The following is a 24,580-nucleotide window of genomic DNA, read 5'->3' as shown; positions in this document are numbered from 1 at the left end:
GGTCTAAATCAGTTATAAATATATTTGGACACAACATGTATAGTTGGTGTTATGTCGTTTGCCGTTTGCAATAAACTTTGCATAAAATAGTTAATTTGCATTTAATTTTAATGGTTCAAAGAATGTCAGGCAAAATGGTCGGCCCTCACTCATGTTCACTTCATCAAATCTGGCCCTCTTTGAAAAAAGTTTGGACACCCCTGATCTAGACTGTGCTTGGTCCTTCCATGAGGGCAAGAGACTGGACTTGATGATCTCTCAAGGTCCCTTCCAGTTCTACTGTTCTAATATTCTATGACATAACTGAGTGAATGTTGGAAGAGATTGAACCAAGATGAGCCAGAAAAACAGGATGAACCCGCATTAGGATTGCTTCTCAATAAACATTATGGAAAAAAAGAAAAAAGAAAAATGTTATTTGGAGTAATGCTCTCTTTGGAGTAATTTGGAGTAATGCTCTCTTTTAGCACAACTAAATCAGTGCTTATGGTTTGAAAACTAAAAGATAATGGTTTTGGATACAAAATCAAGTATAGCCCTTTTTAAAAAAAAATAGTAAATGACATGAGTTTATAGGGATGAAGAAGAAAAACACACTTGATGGATTTCCTATTTTTAAAAAAATTACTCAAATTAACTTCATAAAAATAACACTATTTTTGAAAAATACAATCATTTAAATAGAGCATGTGTATTTTTATTTTAGAAAAAATTACCTGAGCAAAAATCTGTTAGTTGCTTTACATTTGAGAAAAAAGCAACTTATTATTTCTATACAAATCTCCTGAATGTTAAAAGTTTGTCTTTTGTTTTCTGATGAGGTGACAGGGTTGGCATCACTGAAGTTTCCTCCCATGTCTCTGATTCAACTGATCCTGTTGATTTTTGAAACCGGAGACATATCTGAGTGAACAAAGAGGGAGAGGGAAGGTGCAGGGCTTTGCTAAAACCAGAGGGCCCAATTCTTGGCTGCCTGATTCAGTACCACAACCTCAAGGCTACATCTATACTGCGCTCGCTTGCGCAATAAAATATGCAAATGAGGCGACACAGTGAATATCATTTGCATAATGAACTGCCATTTTTGCAAGGGGCTTTTGCACAAAAAGGAGCCGTGTACACAGCTCCTTTTTGCGTAAAAAAACCCCTCTTGTGCAAGAGTCATTCTGCCATATTTTTTACAGGCAGAACGGCTCTTGCACAAGAGCTCATTAAGCATGCAAATAAGGCATGGCAATATTCACTGCTTGCCTCATTTGCATATTTTCTTGCACAAGAGAGCGCAGTATAGACGTAGCCTGGGGCTAGGTGTACACTGCAGGATTCTTGTGCAAGAATGGCCTTTCTTCTGCAAAAACTTGTGGAGCGTCTACACTGCACACGTGTTCTTGCTCAAGTAAATGTACAGTAAAGCATTGGAACAGAGGGCTTCTTGCACAAGAGCTAGTCCTCTCCCCTCAAGGAAAAAGCCCTTTTGCGCAAAAGCTCTTGTGCAAGAAGGCAATGTGGATAGGCAACTGGGGTTTCTTGTGCAAGCCAGGGGATGCAGAGGCATCCCCAGCACCTGAGGGCCTGGCTAAGATGGCCATCAGAGCATTCTTGCGCAAGAGAGTGCCCACACTGCCACGGACACTCTTGCGCAAAAGCACATGGTGGTTTGGACACACTCTTGCACAAGATGTTTTGCGCAAGCGCTCTTGTGCAAAACAGTTCTTGTGCAAGCAGCCCGCAGTGTAGACATAAGCCCCAATGTTTAAAAACTGGGATCCAGCCTCCTGACCTCCCCCCCCCCCAAAAAAAAAATCCCACGAGACTGGCTTCAACATCATATTTCTCCTAATTAATCCGTGTGGCTCCTGTGCCTCTGCAAGTCCCCTTCCCCCCTCGCCCTGCACAGCAGCCCCTTGCTCTTTTTAACAAAGCCAGCCCAACATCACTTGTCTCCCACAGCGGGGCGGGATACAAAGCCAGATGCTGGCGGGGGGGGGGGCTGCAGAGGCAGAGCTGACGTCATGTCCACCCCCGTGCGGCTGCGCAGGGCGCGGGCCAGCGCCCCACTGGGAACGCGTTGCACAGAGGACAACGGGCGAGATGAGCGTCAGTGGCCGCTGAAGGGAGGCGCGCGCGCGCCCCCCTCTGGCTTGGCAGCTCAAAGCAGACAAGGGCTCAATGAGCACGTGCAACGCGCTGGGGGCGGTCGCGCCTCCGTTGCCCTTGGAAACCCCCACAGCCGCTTACGTACATCTCCCTCCCCCCCCCCTCCCGACTTCTCCCCTCCTCCCAAAAAATCCGCGCAACGCAGCAAAAGAATCCGATGAGCGGTCGTTCATCCAACCCCCTTACTTCCGGTCACGTGAAAGCGATTCGTCCAATGGGGTGGCAGTATAGAACTCGCGAGGTTTTGTTCTCCATGGCAACCGTTGCTCTGTAATCAACCGTCACCTCCCGGTCCCGTACCCGGGTACCAGTTCGAGTCGCCATGGTGAGTAACGAAGCAGACTCCGGCCTCATCTGGGTTCGGTACCGGCTTCGGGACCATGCTGAGCCCGCAGCCCAGCGGCCCTGCTCCCTCCCCCGCCGGTGGGACGCGGCTCCCCGCTCCTCTACGGGGGCTGCGCTGCCGGGGCCGTCAGGAGCGAGGGGCCCGAGCCTGGCCCGGCTCCGCACCGCCCAGCAGGGGAGCCCCACTGGATCCCAGCCGAGACGCTGATACCTAGACGGGCCCACAGCTCCCCGCGACCAGGCGCTGAACTGCGGCCCCCAAATCCCTGCGAGGCTCCTGGCGCGGGGCGGAGGTGGCTTAATTAAGCGGCGCTACAGCTGATCCCAGCCCTGGATCCTGCCCGCTACTGTGGCCTTGCCCCAGCCTCCAGTGGGGTCAAAAATCATCAATTTCTGCCCCCCTCTGCCTTGAAGAAAGAGGAGCGCCCAAGGCTATTTTCCCGGTCTGTGGTGATTCAAGAAATGCACAACGTACATGAAACAAATAAACAATAGTGTAAAGTCAATCCCTTTTGTAAAATGTTTTTACATTTAATTATCTCAGGCAGGGGTGAGCAAGACAACGAGCCTCGGTGGGTTGGATCTGGCCTGCAGCCCTTTTGGTGCTGCTCTGCCCCCAGGCCAATCGAGACCTGAGGATGGGAGACTGTGTGAAGTCTTCTTTCCCCTGCCAGGGGTGCATGGGACCAGAGGGAACTGCCAGCTGGCAGAGTGGGGATGGAGAGCAAAGACTTCACGTGTTCCCCCACCCCCAGGCCAATCAGGGTCTGTGGGTGAGGGAGCACAAGAAATTTCCTGGCCCCTCTCCTTCTGCCCAAGGCCCTGCCACTTCTGGAGCAGCCCGCTGCTACTTCTGAAATTCATGAAGTGGTCCCCTTCAAAAATTATTGCCCACCCTTAATCTAAGGTGTTACTTATAATTTGCAGAGAAGCTTGGATTTTTAAAACAAGTTTTTAAACTTTAAAAACTAGTACAGAAGGAAGATGTGGGAAGGAAGATCCAGATCCATACAAGTATTTAATTCCTAGTTTCCTAGAATCCATTGAATCTGGACTGAAGTCTTCTATGTAAAGTTTATCTCATATATATGTTAATCTTTATTGTGGTGCCTTATCCACAGGCAGAGCTGGGTCTAAATGATCACCACCAGAATGAAGTGATCAATTACATGCGCTTCGCTCGTTCCAAGCGTGGTCTCCGTCTCAAGACAGTGGATTCTTGCTTTCAGGATCTTAAGGATAGCAGGTACCATGAGGGGGGAATAATAATAAAGCAAAAACCCAAGAAGACCAAAACTGTCTTTTGCCTGGGATTAATCCTGAGGCACCTGTTAAATTACATATCAGGTATATTTGATCTTACATGTATTAAGGCAACTAATTTGTATGGAATGTGTTTGTATATCCCTGCAAAAGAAAACCTAAAACGTAAGAATGGTCATCCTGGGCAAGACCAATAGTTCATCTAGACCAGTGGTCCCCAACCTTTTCAGGTTGTCGGGCACCAGGGGGCGTGGCCGTTCGCCTGCCAGGCGCCCGGGGGCGGCCCCCCCCCATAGCCGCATGGCGGGGGGTGGGGCCCCCCGGGGCGGGGCCCCCCCATAGCCGGGGGGGCGGGGCCCCCTCCAAGCGCCGCGCGCCTGGGGCCGGCGCCCCCCCCCACAAGCGCCGCGCACCCGGGGCCGGCGCTCCCCCTCCCCCCCCGCAAGCGCCGCGCGCCCGGGGCTGGCGCTCCCCCCGCCAAGCGCCGCGCACCATGTGCCCGGGGCCAGGCCAGCCCCGAGCACCTGGCGGGCGCATGCAAATGCCCCCGCGGGCGCCATGGCGCTCGCGGGCACCATGTTGGGGACCACGGATCTAGACCACTATCCTGCCGTCTGACAGTGGCTGGTGCCCGGTGCATCAGAGAGAATAATCAGAACAGGACAACTATTAAGTGACCCAATCCCTGTCATTCAGTTCCAGCTTCTGGCCATCAGAGTTAGGGACACCCAGAGTATGGGGTTGCACCTCTGACCATTCTACCTGATAGCTATTAAGGAGCCGTTCTCCATGATATTAGCTTTTTTTTTAACCCAGTTATACTTCTGGCCTTCACAACATTTCCTGAAAATGATTTCCATAAGAATGGCCATATTGGGTCAGTCCAAAGATCTGTCTTGCTCAGTATTCATTTTTTTGACAGTGCCAATGCTAGGTGCTGCAGAGGAAATGAACAGAACTAGTAATCATCAAATGATCTATCCCCTTGTTGCCCATTCTCAGCTTCTGACAGATACAGGCCGCTAGGGACACCATCCCTGCCCATCCTGGCTAATAGTCATTGATGGACCTCTCTTCCATGAATGTATCTAGCTTTTTTTTTTTTTAACTCTTTTATAGTTTTGGCATTCACAACATCCTCTGACACGGAGATCCACCAGTTGACTGTGAACTGTGTGAAGAAGTACTTCCTTTTGTTAGTTTTAAACCTAATAGCTATTAATTTCATTTGGTGACTCCTAGTTCTTGTGTTATGGGAAGGAGTAAATTACTATTCACTTTCTCCATATGAGCCATGGTTTTATAGACTTATATCAGATCCCCCCCTTAGGCATGTCTTTTCCAAGCTGAAAAGTTTCAGTCTTATTAATCTCTCCTCATGTGGCAGACATTCCATAGCCCTAATAATTTTTGTTGCCCTTTTCTGAACTTTTTCCAATGCCAACATATCTTTTTTGAGATGAGGCAACCATATCTGCATGCAGTATTCAATGGCTGCATCTAGATTGGCATGATTTTCCAGAAATGCTTTTAACGGAAAAGTTTTCCATTAAATGCATTTTCGGAACAGAGCGTCTAGATTGGCACGGACGCTTTTCCGCAAAAGCACTTTTTGTGGAAAAGCGTCCATGCCAATCTAGACGCACTTTTCCGCAAAAAAGCCCTGATCGCCATTTTTGCGATTGGGGCTTTTTTGCGGAAAACAAATCTGAGCTGTCTACACTGGCCCTTTTGCGCAAAAGCTTTGCGCAAAAGGGACTTTTTCCTGAACGGGAGCAGAATAGTATTTCCGCAAGAAGCACTGATTTCTTACAGTAGGAAGTCAGTGCTTTTGCGGAAATTCAAGTGGCCAGTGTAGACAGCTGGCAAGTTTTTCCAAAAAAGCAGCTGATTTTCCGGAAAAACTGACCAGTCTAGACACAGCCTATATGTGTGAGTATCATGGATTTATACAGTGGCAGTAAGATATTCTCTGTCTTATTATCTACTCCTTAATGATTCCCACTTTTGATTGTCACTGCACATTGAATTCCAAGGGTTACTTGTATGTTGTGTGAAATACTAATTCCTTTTGTTTGTTTGAGAACTGTTGCCTATTAATTTAATGGATCTTGAATTATATGCCAGATAACTAATACTTCCTTATTCGCTTTTCCATACCATTCATTATTTAATAGACCTCTATCATACATTGGCATAGTCATCTATTTTCTAAGATGAACAGTCCCAGTCTTTTTTCAGTCTTCCTAAGATCTATATTCCTTGTGACAGGTTAGTCACAGAAATCCTTGTGAGACTGTCGCGTGATGTGCTGAAAATACCACTGCTCCTGCTTATCTGTTTTCTGAGGCACCCCATCACCCTGTCTGTTGAGACAAAATGTCGTGTTACCCAGCAATGGCACAGAATTGGGGTCTGTCAGGGTGTGCACCCCCCCCCCCCATGCCTCAGTGACCCACTGACTGTCTTCATCTACCCATCTCCGGGCAAGCTACAGTCTGTACGGGCCACTCATCACCGGCACAGGGTGTATATCTGTTGCCCTGCTTACATGGGCTGCGTTGCTACCACCCTCTAAGCCGCAGGCCTTGCCTCAGGCCCCCAACCAGGGAGTGCCTTAGCTGGCACTCTCCTAGCCCTGCCTGGCTGCCCCAATACAGTCCTCCCTCCTGGGAGCCTCCTGCTTCCTCTGCTGCCAGCTCTTCACTGCTCCCCCTCTAAAGCAAACTGTGCTTCTTTATATATCCCCCAGCTGGGCTCTCATTAGCCCTAACCGCCTCAGCTGGGTCTTTGCTTCCAGCCCCTGCTCCGAGCCTGAGTTTTGCCCTTAAAGGGCCAGTGCAGGGCAGGCGCCCTGTCACAGGGTCACAGACCACAGCAGAACAACACAGACACTAGGATCCACTCAGCTCTGGGAAATGAATAAGATTATGAAATGCTTATAGATTGCTTTAGAGTCTAAACACTAAATAAGTTCTCAAAAGACTAACACCTATTTTGAACAAAACTAACATACAGGTGAGCTGATTTGGTTTCCAGCTATGAGTTTCTTAATTCTAAGCTAATGCCTGTGGTTTTGACTAGAGCTGACCCTTGGTTTAATAGCAACCAGAACTGCGTGCAATATTCAAGCTGTGGGTATGCCATGGATTTGTATAGTAGCATTATGATATTTTCTGTCTTATTATGTATCCCTTTCCTAACAGTGCTAAATACTGTTAGGTTTTTTTTCCTGCCACTCCACATTGAGTAGATATTTTCAGACAACGATACATGACTCCAAGTCTATGTCTTGAATGCCAGAAGCTAATTTAGACCCCATAATTGCGTACATATAGTTGGGATTATGTTTTCCAGTGTGCATTACTTTTCACTTATCCATATCGAATTTCATCTGCCATTTTGTAGCTCTGTCACCCAGTTTGGTTTGGACTTTTTGGAGCTCTTTGCAGTCAGCTTTGGACTTAACTATCTTGAGTAATTTAACATCATCCTCGCACTTTACCATCTCACTGTTTACCCCATAGTCCCGATTATATGACTCTATTGAATAGCATAGGTCTGAGTACAGATTGTTTGGGTCCCTACTCCATCCACTGTAAAAACTGACAATTTTTCCTGCCTTTTGTCTTCTATCTTTTAACTGGTTACTGATCCAGAAGAGGATTTTGTTCTTTTCTCATGACTGCTTACTTTGCTTACAAACTTTATCAAAAGCTTTCTGAAAGTCCAAGTATACTGGATCACCTTTGCTTTTAAAAGTATGAAAAGGGAAATGTTTCAACCTAAACCAGTAATGTGCAACCAAGACTAATGAGTGGACAACATGAGTGGCCATCCTTCATCTCGGTGGGTCATAAGATTGAAATTGGGCATGTGCACTAACCATAACCTCAAGAATAAGATTAAATATGCCGTTCTTTATTCTCCTTCTTTATCATGCCTTTTCAACACAAGGTGATTCATTATTAGGGGCAAATTAAATTGCTGACAAAAGTAACATAAAGGGGAAGATTCGTGGCATTCAAGCTCTGAGAGGGAGCAATTAGTCGATTCACAGCGTTCCAGAAATGTTGTTAGGGAGGGTGAGAAGTAAATGCATGCTGGTGGCCCTGCACTTCAGAAGCACAGGGAGAGAGTGCAGGGATGGGGAAGCTGCACGGTCACATGTAGAATCCCAGTGGGCTACATGCAAGCTGCACGATGCCCACCACTGATCTAAACAATCTCTACAAAAGGGGTTTTTTTTTCTAATTTTTTAAATTTTAACTGGAATTCTGTTAAATTGCTGTGAAATTGTAACCTTGGCAACATATTGCCATTGGTAAATCAAAATTAGACTTGAGGCCCAAAACAAAATAATTGATACATAATAAAATGTGTATTTAACCAAAACTATCAGATAAAAGATTCAAGTAAAATATTAAATGAATTGTTAATGACATAGTTATCTACGATAATAGAAATGTCGAACTGGAAGGGACCTCAAGAGGTCATGTAGTCTGTTGCCCCACCATACTGAGACATGATTAAGGTTACCTTCATAGACCATCTCTGGCAGATCTAAGCTGTTCTTAAAGATCTAATCATGGGGATTAGATAAACTGTTTCAGTGCTTAACTGTCATTAATGTTTTTTCCTAATATCCAACATGGAAAACAATTAATCACCACCCACTTCCTAGCCATCTTTTTTACATATTTCAAGAAATTATCATGCCTCTCTTTGGCATTCTCATCTCTAGACAAAACCTGCCTAGTTTTTCAACTTTACTTCATAAGTCATGTTTTCTAAATTTGTTACAATTTTTGTTGCTCTCATGTGGACTCTCTCCAACTTGGGCACTTGTTTCATAAATTGTGCTACCTAAAACTAGATACAGTATTCCAGCTGAGACCTCACCAGTGCAAACAGAACAAAACAATTAACTCCTGGGCCTTGCATACAACACTATTGTTATTACATCCCAAAAAGATGCTTGCCTTTTTCTCAAAAACATCACACTGCAAATCTCAGCACAGTTTTTTAAAAAGGTCTTTATGTTAGCTACAAGCATTATCTTATCTAGTGAAGTTCTTTGGATTGCTGCAGAGTTATAATTTTTTATGATACGCATGACTTTTGTTAACTTTTTTGTTTAGGTTGGTGGAGGAGACTTTCACAATAGATGAGGTGATAGAAATGCTGGATGGGTTGCAGACTGTGGTACACAGTGAAGTGGAATCAGAACTCATTAACACGGCATACACCAATGTGTTACTTCTACGCCAACTCTTTTCACAGGCTGAGAAGTGGTACCTTAAGCTACAAACTGACATCTCTGAGCTGGAAAATCGGTAACTTCATTTGACGTATAGAGAATAGTTTTACTGATACCTTTAAACTGACTACATTCATTTTGTTAACCTCTTAATCTTAGAATATGATCTGAGAGGTATATTATACCAATAACAATTTTGTTTCAGATGCAGTTTTTCAATTAAAGTATTACAAATGATGCTTTAAACTTTTACATAAAATGAAATCATTTGCCCATGTAATTAATAATCTTGCTTACTTAGAACTTTCTTACTTAGAATTTATTTTTATTTATGTATGTGGCATATATATGTTGCCTTCTTTTGTAGTGATCTGGGGTGTGATTCTGTGTGCCTAATGGAAGTTTTCCTTGAAAAAGAACCACAGCAGAAGAACTGTAAATTGTATTTAACAACATTGTCTAATAAACTTAACGTTTCCCTTTATTTGTCTCTCCAAGAGAATTGTTAGAGCAGGTTGCTGAATTTGAAAAGGCAGAAATTACATCTTCAAACAAGAAGGTAGAGATTGATTATCCTAAAATACTATAATCAAATGCCTTGTGAAACCTCTAGAGCTGTTAAAGAAGTTTACAATAAACTATTTTATTGTGCTTACAAGGAAAGATATTTATGCTAGAACCTTTAAAGATGTTCAAAAATAGCAGCCTATAGTTAAGCTTCAAAATCTTTATATAGTTGCTTCTTAACGTATGCATATCATGCCTCAAGTGGCCACCTCAGCTGATTCGTGACCCCCTAATTACTTAAGTAAATGATCTAACTTTTCAAAAGTGCTTTTTAACTGACCTCTTTGGTCTTTTGGGGGGAATGGGGGTGCAATTTCCATTTTAAATCTTGACCGTATGAGAAATTGCAAGGTAGAAAGTAACAGAAAGAAAGGTTTATCTGATATAATCACATATTCTTGTTTGCATCATAGTGTAAATTTATATCCAATTAACATACAGAATATTTGAAAATTTAAATACATTACAGTGAACAGAAATTATTTTAAACTATGTACATTTTTATGACTATTAATTCTGTGCTCATTTAATGATATAGGCATTCATTATTTCTTTTAGTGTTTTCTAACTTATATGACTTGTGATAATTGCATCATTGGGAGATGTATGTATAATTTAAGATCCTGCCTCCCATCTTTTAAACAGTAGTTAAATAAACTTCAGTTCTAAGGATGCCAATTGTAAAATAAATGTATTGTTATGTTTTACTTAAATGTAGTTTCAGAAATATCTTATCTTTATTTTGTCTTTTAGACTTTGAAAAAAGAATCTGTTTGAAAAAAATTGAACTCTGCAAATATTAAAAAATTGAAAACCAAGTTATATAGTATTTGTTAGTTTTAATGAAAGGGACCAATCCTGATGAATTCAGAATAAACAGTCATTGATTGCATTTCACCAGACAGCATAAAGGATAGAGTTGAAATAGTTATTTTAATTACTAAAAAAAATGCTAGAAAGAAAACATGACATTTAATTTTTTTGTCTTTTTGTCATTATTTTAGCCCACTTCAGAGCTTATTAAGCCTAAACTTGCTCCATTAAATGAAGGTGGGTCAGAGCTGCTAAACAAGGTAGGAATTCTTTCCCTTGACATATTTGGGCTTGATGAGCATTTAATTTATTCAAATGAATTTAGATGCTACCCAGTGATCAGAGTTTGGATAATACGTCCAACATTATTTATTAGGCATTATAATATTCTGCAAAATGTAAAGGAAAACTACAATCATTTAATAAATGAAACACTTCTGAAGATTCATTTAACTATGTGCTTGTGGCATTTAATATATTGCCAATGTAAAATTACTTTTGTAAGATTTTTAGGAAAAACTATTATTGTTACAATTCCTCTATTTAATTAATAGGATTAGTGGGAGGTGATGTTTTGCTGATTGTTTCATAAGGCTGGAGTTCCTGCTGGATAGTAGATTGAAACTTGTGTAATGCTCATCATTGGAGTTAATGGGATATTGGTGTTATACTTAAACGAAGCACACAAAATCCTTTATGGGGAAAAGGCAATACGCCGCATTTATTGAGAATACAACAGTTGCAAATGCTTTTAAATCACTCACAGACAAACAGTCCCGCAAGACGATGTCATAGTTACGAGTCCAGAGTCTGTATCAATCTAGTGGCCAGCTAGATCGAACACAGATGGGGAGCAGGGCCTTTGTCGGTCGATTGATCCAATGCTCCTCTGGAGTTGGTGGCAAGATGAACCCAAAGTTCCATAGCAAAGCACCCTGCATTTATAATCCTTTTCTCTGTTGAAATCTATGGATTTCGCTGTGTCAGCATGTGACCGGAGTGTTATCTCTTTGGTGTCAGTGTTCCCAAAACATTTTCCAAAGCCCATCCTGTAATCAGTCATCTTTGAGGGGTTCTAGCTCCACTTTAAGGCCATCAATCTGCCATTATCCAATCTTGTGAGTAGGGGTACGCATCAATTGTTAGAGATGGTTTTTCTTTGACACTGGGTCATCTAGTTTTCGCCCACGCTTACCTCTCCTTCGGTCATCTGGTTCTGAGCAATAACTCCAGATTGAAGCGGCAGGAGCAGGTGTGCATGAAAATCAAGGTGGTCCAGTGAGACCCCCGACCCTGAGCCCTGAGCGTAGAATGGCCATACTGGGTCAGACCAAAGGTCCATCTAGCCCAGTAGCCTGTCTGCCGACAGCAGCCAACACCAGCTACCCCGGAGGGGATGGACCAAAGACAGTGACCAAGCCATTTGTCTCGTGCCATCCCTCTCCAGCCTTCCACAAACCTTGGGCAGGGACACCACTTCTACCCCCTGGCTAATACCACTCCATGGACCCAACCTCCATGACTTCCCTTTAAATTCTGTTCTAGTTGTAGCCTTCACAGCCTCCTGCAGCAAGGAGTTCCACAGGTTGACTCTTTGCTTTGTGAAGAACAACTTTCCGTTATTAGTTAGAAGCCTGCTACCCATTCCTTTCCTTTGGTGTCCTCTAGTCCTTCTTTATGGGAACTAATGAAGAACTTTTCTGTATGCACCCTCTCCACCCCACTCCTGCTTTTAGAGACCTCTATCCTGTCCCCCCTCCATCTCCTCTTTTCTAAGCTGAAAAGTCCCAGTCTCTTTAGCCTCTCTTCATATGGGACCTGTTCCCAACCCCTGATCATTTTAGTTGCCCTCCCCTCTCCCAGCCTCTCTCTTCCCCTCTCCCACCTCCTTTTCCCAGTCTCCCCCAGTTTTGGTCAATAAAGACAGATTCCATTTTGGAAAACAATTGTCCTTTATTTTGTACATCAAGAAAAGGGGCTAGGGAAGGGTAAGTGGAAGGAGGTGAGGGAGGAATGGGGCACGAGCCCCCGATGGGGAGGACTGGGCTGGCTCTGCGGGCTTTTGGGGTGGAAGCTGTCCTGCAGCCCCCCAGTTGCTCCCTCTCCCCAGATGGCAGCCTGCGGCAAATGCAGCTGGTCTGATGTCCCAGTGCTGTGATGTGCCCAGTGTGGGTAGTCCGGGCACTCCAAGCCAGGACTGGTTTTCAAGCAGGGCACCCCGAGAACTGTCTGTCCAGGGTGGGGGTCGGGTCCCTTTAAGCGCAGCCCTCGGCTAGCCTGAGACAGCAGCTCCACGCTCTAAGTCCTCCTCTGATGCCCTGCCGGCACTGCTTCCGGCCATCCTTAAGCCCTGTTCAGGGTCCACTCAATGTGGACATGCTAGTTCGAATTAGCAAAACGCTAATTCGAACTAGTTTTTTAGTCTAGATCCGTTAATTCGAATTAGCTTAGTTCGAATTAACTAATTCGAACTAAGTTAGTTCGAATTAACGTTGTAGTGTAGACATACCCTATGTGAGTAGTCCTGTAGACTACAGTGTGATTGCTCACATTCGTAGTTAAGAACGTGTCATTAAGGTTCACTGCTCTGTTGGGACCTGAATGCCCAGGACTGTGCAGGATCAAGCCCATAAAGAATTACCAAGGACCCACAGAAAGGTGGTCTTTTTTAAGCATTAACATATAAGTGAGCATTTCTAAACTAGAAAATATATTTACTTGCCTGAAATAATTGGAAATAACTGCAAGTCTATTAACTTCAGTCATGCAACTGTATTCATGGTAAAACTAATTTTTATTTACCAAAAGGAAATTACAAGACTTCAAGAAGAAAATGAAAAACTGAAGACTAGACTCAAGACAATAGAAACACAGGTAAACTCACCATAAACTTAGATGTATGTACATGTTAAAAATACCAAAATAGAACTTAATTTTAATTTCTTAATTTCCAGTAAAAGCTGCTTTATTGGTCTTTGTCTTTCCAATTTATTGCAGGCTACAGGTGCATTGGATGAAAAAACAAAATTAGAGAAATCACTGAAGGAATTACAGATGATTCAGGGAGATCAAAAGGTTGGCTATTTTCTCCATTGAACCATTACCAAGGCTTGTAGAGCTAAATTAGACCTGACAGATGCAGTTGACTTTGTGGGGCACACAAAGGTCCTACTTAGGGTTGCCATGGTCCTACTAACATTTAGAGAGCTTATCCTTTAAGAAAAATATGTTATGCTTATGTATGAATTAATGCATGGTAGGAAATTACCAAAGTCCCATTCCAAAGTTTTTTCTTTGTATTCTAAAGATCAAAATTAGTTTAATTATTTTACAATAAAGGGTGATGTTTTGTTTTTTTCTTATTTTTGTTTTTGCCTTTTTGTTAGAAAAGATGCATCATCTAGTTTCCGTTCTAATTCAGCAATAAAATGTTCAGTTTGTGGTCAGTAGTATTGTACATTTCCCTTTATGTATTTGCATAGCTCTTTTTGGGGAAAATACCAGAATAAAGTGTTCTGAGTCAGACTCTTAAGAGGTTAAAAAAGATGTGAAAGTAGGGTCAGAGACTATACCAATAGTCAATAGGGGTTATGTCATTAATTTACTTGTGCATAGGATCAAACTCACAGACCTTTAAATTGCAAATACACCTTTAACTCTTAGTCCAAAATAGTTTTTCCTACATTTACCTATCTATGCCTGAATTGAGGGCCTCGGGTTTCTCTTGTAAAAGTTGGTGATCCAAATATGATTAACCATGGTAGGAAAAATAGAATAAAAAAAATTGTTTGATTCACCTTCTTAATTTTTTAGCCTATACAATTATTTTCTTAATATCTAACAGTTTATAAAGAATACTTTAAAATATTTTAGTTCTTGTAACAAATTAGTTGAAAACATTTAGTCTTATTAGCTTTTTCAGCCTTTTATGAAAATAATGTTGGGAAACTGACATTTTTAGTGTCAGTAGTATTGCTATCTTTGAAGTGAATTTTTCAATTCCCTTTCTCAAAATTGTATGTCCTTTTAATTTCCATATTTGTAATCCCAATTTCTTTTTATTTTGCTTTCTAAATGGTTTCTGGTATGTACTCTATTTTCTTAATATGTTTTTAAGCCCCCTACTATTTTTTTAGAATCTGTTATTTTCATACATTAATATTATTCACTGGTAGTTTAATTTAAAGGTCACAGCAAATACTTTCTTTATCTGGCTTTTAAACTCTTGTACCTGTATATATTACACTGGTAGTTTTAAAGGACAAGTCTTATCTGCTGTCTGTCTGTGTAGGCAACAGCTGGCCTGACTTTAAGAAGTGTTGAATATCTGCAGTTCCTATGAAGGCACTTATCAGAGATTTTGATTTCTTAAAAAAATTGTAGCCCTACATGGGATTATTTTGGTTATAGAATTTCTGAAACAGATGTTTTGCTAATGGGGACAGGTGAAGAATTAATGTGCTCCACATTTGTATCTGAAAATATCATGTGGCTGGAGTCTGTTTTTTAAGCGTAGCTGGTGTCATTGTGCCTTTAATAAAATGAAAGTAAAATTATATAATCATAATCATGCTTTAATAGACCAGGTTAACATGGACTTGGAATATGTGCATCCTGTAACTACTTTAATCATGACTGCAACAGATCATGTCTGTCTCACTAAAGATTGGGTCTTTGTGTTCAAAATGGGAAGACAAGGCATATGGACTTGCTGAAAATCAAACTGTGATTACATACAAATGCAGTTTTCTAACTGTATATAATTTCTCAACACAGCTTCAATCCCAAAATGTTTTAAGATAAAGTAAACTTTGAGTCTCAGTAGATACAATCTTGGCTGAATTCCTACTGTTAGATCTTAGCTCCCTTGTATGAAATGGGACTGAACTTCATTCTTAAGGGTTTGGTTCCTTTGATTCTCTCATAGTTCAGAGCCTTTCTGAGTCCTGATAGAAATTTTCAAGAGTCATCAGATACTTCTCATAAATGAGAAGTTTTAATGTATATGGACTAGGGATGTTAGTGTATAGCCATGTAAATGATTAACCAATAAGCCTGTGTTTATTGGTTAATCCTAACAACTACATGCACTTTTCCCCACCCATTGCTACCGAGAGGCAGCAGCGCAAACGGTGAAGGGGGCAGGCGGGAGCCAGTACACACAGGGAACCAGCTTTCAAGCCAGCTCCCCTTGGGTGCCATCTCCAAGCAGCTACCTGCTCCCTTCCCTTGCTGCCTCTCAGAGGGGTAGGGAAGACAGGCAGGAGCCAGTGTTGCTGGCTCCCCATGAGCACTCGCATCCTGGAGCTGCAATTCCCCACCCACACTTCTGCCTCTGTATCAGAGGCAGCAGTAAGGGAGGGGAGGGGCAGGCGGGATGCAGGTGCAGCCCTTGTCCACAGGGAGTTAGGGCCCCCCCATGGACAGAGGCTGCTGCTGCCCTGCACTAGTGCCTCTGTAGCGTCGGGCAGCAGGCAGGAGCTGGTCTGCAGGGGAGCCAGTTTTTAAACCTACCACCCCACACTGATACAGAGGCAGCAGCATGGTAGAGGACTTCACAGGAATGGTGCCAAGTGCACACTGACTGCCAGCCCGCCCCAGGAACCATCAAATAATAGTGTGACTGATAAGATTTGTTACACTTACACTTTTATTCAATTAATCAACATCTAACATCCCTAATATGGATGTAGCAGTTAGGTGACCACATATTTACGGCACAAGGCTGATGCTCAAGGGCATGTGTGTTGCTTCTTTTCACAGGATATGAGTAATTGCTATTAGTGTATACTCTCCTTTACTGGGTGAGGCTTACCAGTTAAGATTAACTGACCGGGGCTGGAGCAGATCCCCATCTGCTGTGGGCAGGGAGATACTTCAGCCCTCTGGGGCACGCACTTCAAACAGGAGTGGCTCCAGCATCTCGGCCAGCATAGCCTTTGTCTGTGGGCCCGGGTGCCTCGCAAGCAGGGACTGCTCCAAACGGGACGCCACAGCAGCCCCTGCCTGCAGGGCACCCTGGCCTGCCACAGGCAGGGACAGCTCTACCTGCACCAGTGCAGCCCCTGCCTGTGGTAGAGGGGCCAGAGGTACAGACTGCTGTGGCCAGGCTGGAGCAGCCCCACCCTACGGAGGGGAGACCACTCCAGCTCTGTAGCGGGTGGAGAGGGGCAGAGGGCATTCCAGCTGGACTGGAGCACACACACCCTTGCTCAGCCCCCCCTTTAATCAATAACCAGTTAAACAATATGTTTAACCAATTAGCCAATTAAACAGGATTTTACATCCCTAGTTGCTGATGTATACCTTAACATTCCCACATCCCATCTTCCTCTACAACTCTCCTAACATGTCAGTGGCTTTAAAAGTTACAATATAGGCCTTTACGTTCTCATTATATTCTGCAATCTTCTTAATACAGGCAGTCCCCGAGTTACGCGGATCCGACTTACGTAGGATCCGCAGTTACAAACGGGGCCGTTACTCTCCCTGGTCTCCAGCAGACCAGGGAGAGGAAGCAAAGCGGCGGAACACGTGGGCAGCGGACAGGGCAGTCCGCTGCCCACGCGCTCCGCGGCTTGGCTCTGCTTTGCTCTGCTTTGCCCCCCCCCGTTCCCCTGGTCTGCAGACCGGGGGGGGGGGCAAAGCAGAGCCAAGCCGCGGAGCGCCCGGCCAGCTGACAGCCCAGACACGTCTGGGCTGTCAGCTGGCAGCGCGCTCCGCGGCTTGGCTCTGCTTTGCCCCCCCTCCCCCTGGTCTGCAGACCAGGGTGGGGGGGGCAAAGCAGAGCCAAGCCGCGGAGCGCGCGGTCAGCTGACAGCTGTCAGCTGGCCACGTCCTCCGCGGCTTGGCTCTGCTTTGCCCCCTCCCCCCCCGTTCCCCTGGTCTGCAGACCAGGGGGACGGGGAGCAAAGCAGAGCAAAGCCGCGGAGCCCGAGGGCAGCAGGACAGCCATGGCACGTCTGGGCTGTCCCGCTGCCCCCGTGCTCCGTGGCTTTGCTCCGGACACCTGTGGTACAGCAGCTGGGGCGCTGCCAGTTGGTCCCGTAGTGCCGCTCTGGGCGCTACTGGACCAACCGGGCAGCACCCCAGCTGTTCTGCCCCAGGCGTCCTGATTCAGCCACTGCTGGTCAGATTCAGCAGCGGCTGAATCAGGACGCCTGGGGCAGAGCAGCTTGGGTGCTGCTGGGTTGGTCCAGTAGCGCCGAGGAGCGGCGGCGCTATTGGACCAACCCAGCAGCACCCCAGCTGCTCTGCCCCAGGCGTCCCCAAGTTAGCCGCTGCTGAAACTGACCAGTGGCTGACTACAGGAAGCCCCTGCCCCGGGCTTCCTGGAATCAGCTGCTGATCAGTTTCAGCAGCAGCTGACTTGGGGATGCCTGGGATTCTTAAGTTGAATCTGTATGTAAGTCAGAACTGGCGTCCAGATTCAGCCGCTGTTGAAACTGATCAGTTTCAGCAGCAGCTGAATCCTGACGCCAGTTCCAACTTACATACAGATTCAACTTAAGAACAAACCTACAGTCCTCCCTATCTTGTACGTAACCCGGGGACTGCCTGTACACTTCACTGAGTGTAGTATTTGTACCTAAGTGATAAGTGATAGGAGATAATGGAATATAATTCCCACAGAGAAATGAAGCAGTTTCTAAGAATTTGAAATTTTGACTTGGAAAGAAAGAAGCCTTTCCATCCACCTTAAAGATGTTTTTATTGATGCTTCCTGAAATCTAAACTTGTATTATCATTCTTTAGGACCTGTGAGGGTTTTTTTTTAACCTACTTATTCAAAATGCTGTAGTTCACTATTTAAAGATATTTTGTGATTGTATTTTAAATTATTTGTTGAATACATTCGTTTCATTTAAGATTTTGTAAAAAAATAATTATAATATTTTTTCTTTTGAAGACTAACATAACCCAGGATATAAGTCAACTGGAAGATACAGTTTCTGCTCTGAGGTGCCAGTTTGAGAAGACTCTGAACGACAGTACTGTCAACCAAAAGTTCTTGGAAGAGAACTTGGTGACGACAAAGCATGACCTACTCAAGGTTCAGGACCAATTATCTATAGCTGAAAAGGTTAGCTTCTTATTACAGTGTACAGATACACTCTTTGTTCACTTTTTTTTTAAACTATTTAATATGATAAAAAAAATTCTGTATATTGCATGCAGATTATTAGGGATACATCACCATCTTTTGTTTTTTATATTCTTCCCTTGTTGAGAATGAAGAGCATAGTTATCAGAATTAAGATAGTTCCATGTGTATGAAATAGATCCGTGGTCCCCAACACGGTGCCCGCGGGCGCCATGGCGCCCGCGGGGGCGTTTCTCGGCGCCCGCCAAGTGCTCAGGGCTGGCCTGGCCCCGGGCACGTGGCGCATGCGCGGTGCTGGAGCCGGCCCCGGGCGCGTGGCACACTGTGAGCTCTGGCCCCGGGGGCGCCGTGGATTCACCCCCCGCGGCGCATGGGGGGGGGAGAAAGCGCTAGCACCGGCCCCGGGCGCGCGGCGCTTGGGGGAGAGAGCGCCGGCCCCGGGCGCGCGGCGCTTGGGGGGGGGGGGGGAGAGAGTGCCAGCGGCGGCCCCGGGCGCGCGGCGCTTGGGGGAGAGCGCCGGCCCCGGAATGCAGCCCCCTGGCGCCCGGCAACCCCAAATGGTTGGGGACCACTGAAATAGATTATGTCATCCCTGGTGAGCCACAATCATATGGACACGAAATACAGCTTGTGCAGTCATTTCAAAATAACTGTAAACACTGGCAGCAGATCTTTAGAAAGCAGGTTTGTTTGTATCTCTGTGAGAAGTTGGCAACACCAGAATCCCATTACAGGAAAGTGATGATTGCATAGTGGAAGCTGACGACTTTGTATGATTAGCAATCAATTGAGACACCTGTTTTGTACTGGTAAATCCCACAGTGAGTGCTGTAGTGGTGGAAGATTGCAGAATGTGTCCGTGAACATACTTCTGATTTGCAGAATGCATCTAAAAATGACAATGCACTGGGAGGAGCGAAAATTAATTTCTTCAATTTGATTCCCTATATCTTGAAAGTGATGTATCTGGTTTGATAATTACCATTGACAACTTCCCTTGCAGTGCTCTGAAAATTTAGGCATAAATGCACTTTTAAACTAATGATGCCATGTGGAAAAACTCACTGCATGCTATGATTTTCTTCTCTAGAACCAGTAGAGGGAACACTAGTTAACAAATTGTTTTTAGACCTGTGCTGATATAGAAGTACAGCTGTGAGGAAATGGTATGTTAATTTTGCATGAAAGAGGAGGATAATCTTAAATTCATTCTGGAAAAGAGGGCATAGTTATTGTTGAAGTCTGAAATGTGGTTGCAGAGGTATGGTGCTATTTTGGACACAACAGCTACTTGTATTTCTTTGATTTGTGTCTATCTTGTGATGTACTTGCGAATCCTGAAGTAGGGAAAATGCTATTCACATATAAATTTTTTATACCTTCATTTCAATTCACCTTGGTCCATGTCATTTTCTGTTACTTTAAAGCTGTCTTTAAAACTGAAAGAAGAATTTTAGGTTGTTATATGGAAATGAAGTGAAAGACTAGCTTGAGCTTCAAGAGACCATTAAAAAACATGGAGCATACATATGCATAAAATGTATACATATGCATATTTTAGTCTCTCTTTGAACCCTAACTCTATTGAGGGAAGTGTTACAATATTTCTTATCACCTAAGATCAACTTTTAATGCAAGGAGAAGCATAATTGGGTAACTAAAAATTCTTGTTATTTTGTTCAGATATGGCAGATAAGTATTACAGGAACAAGTGTGAGCCACTCATGAGAACAGGTTTTTTATTAGTGTGAGAAGAAAATGAAATCACATTTAGGTCACTAAAAACAAAAATACTGTATGCTATTTATATCTGAACCTACAAAATATAAACTTGTTTAAAGACAAAAATACTATTTGACAGGTTGTAGCATACATAATAAGATGTATGACTATCAGCTAAAATCTGAGTTTGTTGTAGCTATACATGTTATTACTTGTAGACGTATGATCCATTACACAATGAGCCTTTAAAAACGTAACTGCTTATAAATCATTTTGTAGGGCTTTCCAAAACAACTGGAATGCTTTGTGTCACATGGCATCAAACTGACATTCACTTGACTATGGGCTTGCAAGTAGATTGGAGAGAAGTATCTGGTTATTCTATAGTATTCTAGGTTAGTCCATGTTTGATTTGATCATGAGTATACTTGAATTGTGAACTAGAAATGTGCAATCTGCATTTGCAGGTTGTTCACATGGTTATAATTTTGTGATATTATTAAAGTGCCCAGATCAGTATCTGGTAAAAAAATTTAAATCTGTTTTAATCAGGTTATGCATCACTGTGGTATGTGTTCCGAGCCCCACTGTTGTAGACATTATCTAAACAAAAGCCAAATGTTTTCAATACAAATTTTGTTACAGAGGTTGCTATCACCAAAAGTTTCATAGGTGTTTCATTAATATTTATTGAGTATTGATCAAAAGGAGGCAATAACAGCAGTAAGAGCTTTGGACTGAACACTGATATGAAGCCTAAGGAGAAACACAGTTAAATTGTTCTTTTAAAAAAATTGTAATGCATTCATGTTCCTTTTGAGCAGGAGTTGGAAAAGAAGTTCCAGCAAACAGCTGCTTACCGCAACATGAAAGAGATTCTCACCAAGAAAAATGAGCAGATAAAAGATCTACGGAGAAGACTTTCAAGGTAAGTTGTGCTCTTCCGTCTGTTGTCTCAAGAAGTATGTTCAACCTCCATGTTGTTTCTGTAAATGTAAAACAGATTCTCCTAAAGCAGTTTTTTAACGTCTCTTTGGAATAAATTCAGTAGGACTCTTCTCAAACTTTGAATATGCCAACCTTGACCCATTTTTCATCAAAATATCAATGATTTTTTAAACATTAAAATTAAATTGGCATCTTTACAGTAACAGTGATGCCACAAATACACATTGGTAGGAAACAGTTTCATTGGATTATGACAGTCAAAATATACCCACAAGATCTGTGCACAGAGGTGCTGAACAGAGTGGCAATTGCTTCTGTTGCACTTCTATTCTCTCCTGTTCCTAATGTCAAGGTGGGATAAGGGCGATTTCTTTTTCCTTCGTGGCTTAGGTAGGAACGTAGACTCTCAGCCATCTCAAATTACAGGTACGTGACTAAGAGACAGAGAAGCAACTTGCCCAAAATCATACAAGAGGTCTGTGGCAGAACATGGACTTAAATACAGGCTTTCTGTATCTTAGACTAGTGACCTAACCCCTCAGACCTTCCTTTCTGTGGAACTATCCTGGTACACCAAACCTATGCAGTGGAAGAAGAAGAATCACTATGGGGCAGTGGGTGGCCCACTATTGAGTAGATATAGGAAAGAATCTCTTTAAGGAGCTCCTGTTCCACTGAAGCTATGCTGCCAGGAACTAAAGGGGGACAAAGACCATTGGGGCCCCAGAAGCCCTGTGCAGACATGGGGCCTGAGTCTGGCTTCATGTGGTTGTTAGGGATTGGTGGGTGGCCATCAGGGCACATTCCACTGGTTGCAGGGCTGGTAAAGTGGCCAAATGAGTTTCAGTTTAAAGAGAGAATTTTTTCTAAATGAAAAATAGTTGGTTACATCCTTCTAAATTGTAAATTGCCATGAAAATGTCACAGATACAAGAAATTGGTTGAACATTTTTCTCTTTGAGGACTATCAGGTACATTATCCTCTCTAGCTCTAACTTCTTTCTTCTTAGATATGAACCAGATGATTAAAATGTGAAGAGCATTTGGTCTCTCAAGAAACTGCCACACAAAGAGAACAGATTGTTGTGTTACTTTAAGGGATTTGTTGAAATACTTTCAGAGATTTGTTTTGAATGATTTATTTTCTGCTTCAGCCAACACTTAAAAACAACCTTTTGTTGATAGGAAACTGAAATTCCTACTTTATTTACATAAGAACTGAAAGATGGGAACAAAGTTTATAGAGTGCCCTAGTTTCTATATTTATGTCTTTTTAATAGTTAACCTTGTACATTGCCTGGGAAATAGCAAACACCAAATTAAGACAGTTATTTACAAAGAAAGGAGTTTATTTTTGTCAAAATAAAATATGCATTAGTTCTTCTCTATACAGCTGTGAGATGCAATTTACATACTTAAGATGTGGCTTTTTTTCATTCTGTGGGCATAACTTTCCCAGAAAAACACCAATATGCTAACTTCATAAAATTAATTTTCTGTCTGTCAGTTTTCCTCTGTGCAAGTTATTTGCTGAATATAGGGTGTGCATTAGTTAATAGGGAACAAATATGCAATGTGGGAATCAAACAATGTATACTCGACTGTGACATTACTAGTAATGATATACATTCAGCATCAATTTTTATCAAACAGTTTAGTTCAAATTTGAAGGGGAAAAAAAAGTACTTGCTGGCTTCTGCAATATATCACAGATATCACAGATATAAATTGCTCAATAGGAATATAGAATAAAAAGTGTATTTCTCCCTCACGGGCATGGCTCAGAACTTTAACTTGAACACTGGTATTTTGATTCTTTCAAAGTATTAAGGTTAAGACTACATTATCTAGAGAAGCTGAGGAAGCTGGTGCCAGAGCAACTTTCCAGGGGAAAACGTTATGGGAGTTTTTTTCCTCTTTTTCTGTTGCACACTTAGCTACCCAGTTTTTAGACCAAAACCCCCTCTGTATTTACCTGCCAGCCTGTTTTAATATATTTTATCTGTTTGTCTCTCTGTTCATATATGTGTTGCATATAACTCTAAATAAAACCACTTATGTTTTTCATCATCAAACTTTGGATTTTGGAGTGTGGTTTCTTTACAAGGACCATCATGCTTGTTTTTTCATGGCAACAGGACAGTTGAAATTGCTTTGGGAAGTGATGTTTCTCTCAGTGAAGAGAGTTTTGCACTAAATCACCCCGGATTGTTTGATTCCTTTGTCTTTTTATTTTGAAGTAAAAGTCTTCGGTGATTAAGTGGGCTAGTCAACACACAAGGCCAAATGTTCTGTAGCACATACTACAGTAAAACTCCAGTGGTCTGGCACGCCTGATGGTCCAGCACCATCTGGAACCCAGAAGTGTTCCGGGCAGCCGGACAATTGGAGCTGCTCTGCCCCAGGCTTCCCCGATTCAGCGGCTGCTGAAACTGACCAGCAGCTGACATGCTGCCATGTTGGTCCCGTAGCATTGCCCCTCGGCTCTGCGGGACCAACCCAGCAGCACCCCCAGCTGCTCTTCCCCAGACTTCCCCAAGTCAGCTGCTGCTGAAACTGACCAGCGGCTGACTCCGGGAAGCCCGGGGCAGAGGTGCTGTGCCCTGGGCTTCCCGGAGTCAGCCGTTGGTCAGTTTCAGCAGCGGCTGACTTGGGGAAGTCTGGGGCAGAGCAGCTAGGGGTGGTGCTGGGTTGGTCCCTCAGAGCCGAGGGGTGCATCCCCCCCCACTCCACCCAAGACCTCTCATAGTCCCCCGTGCCTATAGTCCGGCATATCTGATAATCTGGCACCCCCTGGGTCCTAAAGGTGCCGTATTATTGGAAGTTTACTGTACAACACTAGTACAATAATGATATAATAAGATTGGATGTGCAGCATTAAGTTAAATTAATGGAAGCTGTTGCCTTATAGTATCATCAGGTCTTAATATGACTAGTTCAGTCCATTTATTGTTAGACCTTATCTTTTCATTATTGTACACTGTCAGTTTGAGGGCTGTATTGCTCTGTATTTAAAATAGCAACTTTAACTTTTTCTTTTTAGGAAATAAAGTTCTTTACGTAAAGATGAAGAGATTTCCTTCTGGTGTGTGTTCTCAAGGCTAGGTGTTTGCACAAATCCTGTCTAAAAATATCACACTCAGTCTTGCACCATTTTCATACAATTCATTTATCCTTTAGTCAAACTATAAAGTTCCTTGCAAAAAATTGTGTCCCAGGAACACTGATTTTGGGAAGTTTGGAGTGGAAGAGGGTTGTAGCTATAATTTAGGAGAGAATTGAGCAAGAATTTATATTCAAAGGGTGGTGCAACTGATTGACTTCATTGGTAGGAATACCGAATAATGATGTATTTGGGGTTATAGAGGATACTTATTCAGGATACTTATTTTATACTACAA

General features: G+C 43.2%; 1 protein-coding gene across 1 annotated transcript; it reads left to right on the top strand.

Annotated features, from left to right (window-relative positions):
* Nucleotides 1-2,329: 2,329 nt before the first annotated feature.
* LZTFL1 (leucine zipper transcription factor like 1) lies at nucleotides 2,330-23,254 on the top strand. The gene is made up of 10 exons (XM_075921880.2): nucleotides 2,330-2,482; nucleotides 3,624-3,748; nucleotides 8,907-9,101; nucleotides 9,524-9,584; nucleotides 10,597-10,665; nucleotides 13,214-13,279; nucleotides 13,403-13,480; nucleotides 18,315-18,488; nucleotides 21,056-21,159; nucleotides 22,190-23,254. The coding sequence occupies exons 1-10, from the start codon at nucleotides 2,480-2,482 to the stop codon at nucleotides 22,206-22,208; spliced, it is 894 nt and encodes a 297-aa protein (XP_075777995.1). The 5' UTR covers nucleotides 2,330-2,479; the 3' UTR covers nucleotides 22,209-23,254.
* Nucleotides 23,255-24,580: the final 1,326 nt, after the last annotated feature.

The sequence above is a fragment of the Pelodiscus sinensis genome, chromosome 2 (assembly GCF_052426305.1).
Source record: "Pelodiscus sinensis isolate ZL-2025 chromosome 2, ASM5242630v1, whole genome shotgun sequence".
Taxonomy (NCBI): domain Eukaryota; kingdom Metazoa; phylum Chordata; order Testudines; family Trionychidae; genus Pelodiscus; species Pelodiscus sinensis.
This window is presented reverse-complemented; position numbering and strand designations above follow the sequence as displayed.